The sequence below is a fragment of the Octopus bimaculoides genome, chromosome 14, assembly GCF_001194135.2.
Source record: "Octopus bimaculoides isolate UCB-OBI-ISO-001 chromosome 14, ASM119413v2, whole genome shotgun sequence".
NCBI classification, from domain to species: Eukaryota; Metazoa; Mollusca; class Cephalopoda; order Octopoda; family Octopodidae; genus Octopus; species Octopus bimaculoides.
The window spans coordinates 30275103-30279353 of record NC_068994.1 but is presented as its reverse complement, the minus strand read 5'-3'; the positions used below and the strand labels follow the sequence as shown (position 1 = coordinate 30279353).

Genomic DNA, 4251 nt, shown 5'->3' with positions numbered 1-4251 from the left:
ATATGCAGCCGTGACTGTGTGGTTAAGAAACTTGTTTCCCAACCATATGGCCTTAGGTTCAATTCCACTCTGTGGCACCTTAGACAAGTGTCTTCTACTCTCCCCAGGTTTACTAAAGTATTGTGAGTGGATCTGGTAGGTAAAAACTGAAAGAAGCCTATCATATATGCAGATATACATGTATGTATCTATGTGTGCATGTCTTTATGTTTTGTTGATTTCTTTATATCCCCATAACTTAACTGTTCTGAGTTCAAATCTTGCCAAGGTTAGCCTTCATCCCTTTGAGATTGATTAAATAAAGTATCAGTCAAGTACAGTGGTGGAGGTGATTGAATTAATTTACCTCCTCTCCACAAATCTTTTTGTGCCTCTGTTAGAAACCATTATTATTATTAAGGCAGCGAGTTGGCAGAATCATTAGCACAGACAAAACACTTAGTGGCATTTTGCCTATCACTACGTTCTGAGTTCAAATTCTGCCATGGTCGACTTAGCTTTTCATCCTCTCGGGGGTCATTAAAATAAATACCAGTCGAACACTGGGGTCAATGTAATCAACTCATCCCCTCACCTTAAATTGCTGCCTTTGTGACAAAATTTGAAACCATTATTATTATTATTATTATTAAGTCAGTGAGTTGGCTGAATCATTACTATGCCAGGCAAAATGCTTAGTGGCATTTCATCTGTCTTTACATTCTGAGTTCAAATTCTACCGAAGTTTACTTAGTTTTTCATCTTTTTAGGGTGGATAAAATAAATACCAGTTGAGCACTGGGGTCAATGTAATCAACTTATCCCCTCCCCCGAAATTTCAGGCCTTGTACCTATAGTAGAAAGGACTATTATTATTATTGAGGTAGTGGATTGACAGATTGATGAACATCAGGTATTTCTTCATCTTCTCGTTAATAAAACAGGTGTGGACAAAAAAATTTACCAAATATTTCAGTGCAAGTTGGTTGGGTTAAGCAGGGACAATTGTGTTGATGCATTCCATATTTCTTTGGAGTGGGTTCTGTTATTTTGAAAGCAAAGGAAGGAAGTAGTATAAAAAAAAGAGGAAATTCTGGAAAAACTTATTTTTCAGAGATTTGGCTGTTATCTTAGACATGTTGAGCTGCTGTTCATTTCTGCTGGTTTGACTAGTATCCTTGCATGAGGGAATGAATAGTCAAGTTTAAAAACATCTGAGGTGTTGGTATGGAGATGGGGGAGTGGTGGAATTTAAAAAGATTGAAATTTTGAGGATATTTATCTGTTATATCTTTTACTTGTTAGTCATTAGTCTGCAGTCGTGCCTTCAAGAATTTAGTTGAATGAATCAATCCCAGTACTTTTTTTTTTAAGCTTGGCATTTATTCTATCAGTATCTTTTACCTAACCACTACGTTATGGAGACATAAACACACCAGTACTTGCTGTCAAGTGGTGGTGGGTGATGGGGGGATAAACACAGACATATATATTTTTCCAGAACCACAATCTCCCATATTTTTCCACATGGAATTCCTAGGAGCAAGTTCATAATCTTTGAGTCTGAAGGTGAGGATGGCACAGTGAGGTGCCCATCTGACATATCTGCCCTCAATTTTCTCCACTTTTCAACTGTTTGTACTTATTGCTGGTACCGACCATCTCTACTTTGCTTTGTTCCTACTGGTTAATTTATGTATATGAATTGGATTAGTTATAATGATGTAGACATAGTTACAATAAAAGTAAATGTTGACCTTAAGCTATTCTCTCAACTTCTGAATGGTGTATATATGTATAATTGTGGCTATTACATATATATGTGTGTACATATATATATATATATATATATATATATATATATATATATATATATATATATATATATACACAAAACTTTTTGACATTCATTTGATTTATATAAATGTTATTCTTATCTTTGTAGGTTGATGCTGTGCTGAAGTGTATTACCAAAATATTAGCTGCTCCACGTCACCCAAGTGCCTTTATCTCCAACACTACATATTGACTAACTTCTTTCCTCTCTCTGTATGTATATATATATATATATACATACATATACGTATAGACACACATATCTATTACCAACTTTGGGCTAATCCACTCTCATGTTTCTACAGAGTTGTGTTCTTGTTCTTATCACAACTGTTTGAGATAGCTGAGAGGAATGAAATCAAAGCAGACTATTTGGAAGAGGTTCTATTTGTGTTGTCATGTTATTCAATTCACAAAGTCAACTGACTCCTGTTAATGTTTGCTGATACTACTACTACTACTACTTTTTTAAATCTTTAGTTATGGTAGCTGTCAGCATTTTGTTATGAACTATTTTTAAAAGTTATATATATGAAGTTTTATAAAGAAAAATTATACAGAGTGTGACTAACCAGTAATTAGGGAAGAAAGCAACCTAATGAACATTTTATTTTCATTAGACAAAACTAATTACTATGAAGACAATATTTAACCCCGTTTCACTGTAGAAAGCCAGGGGTCAGTTTTTTGTTTTCTAAGATCTCAATTATTTGTATGTTTCTGGATTTTCTACCTTGTCACCAATGAATAATCTTATGCCCAGTACTGCGACTTTGATCCATTGTGATGTGCAGGATTTAGAAACAGCTGCCACTATAGTTCACCTGAATACAACTGCTGCCACTGCATCTGTCAATGATAAGACAGCAGTATGCAATATTTGTGGCAAAATTTTCAGCCGTCACAATCTGGAGCGCCATAAACGCACTCATCGCGGTGAGAAGCTCTTTACATGTTTGATCTGTGATCGCAGTTTCTCCCAGAAATCACATCTCACTGTGCATGAGCGGATACATACTGGAGTACGCCCATTCAAGTGCAATATATGTGGGTGTGCATTTTCACGGAAAGATTACCTCGTACGGCACACACGTACACAACACAGTGGCAAAGTGTACAACATCAACAACCAAATAATTGCCACACCCCAAGCAGCTCCTGTGAAGAAAAATCGGGTCAAAAAGAGTAATAAGAATAACAATGCAAACCTACATATTAGTAATGCAGTGAGGTCCAGTGATCCTGTTTATCCTCAACAACAACAACAACAACATCAAGTTATCTCCAACCAGATTGCACCAGTAACGTCGAATCCACCATTTGACTGTGAAGAATGCTGGCGAGAATACAACCAATCACAAGCCATTGGTCTACAAAAGCAAGGTCAGTTTTCTGCATCCTCTGGGCATATTCCAGTCCTGCCATGTGTATGTGACATTTGTGGTAAAGGATTCTCAACAACAGGCAAGCTCTCCACTCACAGTAAGATACACTCACGCCCTAAATTGTTCAACTGTGATGTCTGCAACAAAGCATTTTCCCGGCGTGATCACCTACGTGTCCATAAACGCATTCACTCTGGAGAGAGGCCTTTCAAGTGTGAACTGTGTGGCTATGCCTTTACACGGATCGACCATCTGGAAAGACACAAGCGGCCAAATAAAGGGGTCAGAAAATTGAGTTGTGTACCTCGTATCAGTGTTGTTGCAGAAGAAGGGACTTCAGCTGCTGTGACTGTAGAAACTGAACAAAATGGAGAGCAAGTCGCAGTGACAGCTGCTGCTGCTGCTCACCATGGCAATGGCAATGCAACAACTATAACTACCTTAACCAATGTGCCCCATCACATCACTGTACAACCACATCCAGGCAATGTACTCTACCACACTAATCTTGCTCCTCAGATCAGTGTTGCTTACCACCCTGCTGTACAGCAGATGGACGTCTATCACACAGATGTGCACAATTAAATTCTATATTTTCCCCTTTCCTTTCTAATTTTCTCACTCTCCCTCCTTACTATTTCTCTGTACACTTTCTCCTTTTTTTTTTGTAATTCCACAGTATCTTTTCTCCTCAGTATTACACACATACTTTTCCTTTCATACTCATGTCTATACTCTCTCTCTCTCTTTCTCTCCCTTCTTATTCAACATATTCTTTCATTTTCCATAAGATGTCTGGCACACCTTTTCAGAAGTTATGTTCTCAACACTACCCACTCAACCTTCACTACCCATAGCAAGGCAAAAACTTCACTGTATCCTACATACATCTGACTAGATTCTCATTTACTCATGAAATACACCTCTTCCACTAAACTCCATCAACACAATAAGGTTCTGTACCTTTATAGTCATGATTCAAAAGAGTGGTTAGTGGTATATTTGGTCTCCTGAGCATGTCCAATTTATCCCATAAACACACATGCATTTT

At 37.5% G+C, this 4251-nt stretch overlaps 1 protein-coding gene across 2 annotated transcripts in view; it reads left to right on the top strand.

Annotated features, from left to right (window-relative positions):
- LOC106884349 (zinc finger protein OZF) overlaps positions 1 to 4251 on the top strand; it is a 21887-nt gene extending 17636 nt beyond the window's left edge. For both annotated transcript variants that reach the window (XM_014935689.2, XM_014935688.2), the window contains exon 2: positions 1925 to 4251. In XM_014935689.2, coding sequence (XP_014791175.1) covers positions 2559 to 3785 — 1227 coding nt within the window. In that variant the 5' untranslated portion in view covers positions 1925 to 2558 and the 3' untranslated portion in view covers positions 3786 to 4251. The remainder of the gene's footprint in view (positions 1 to 1924) is intronic.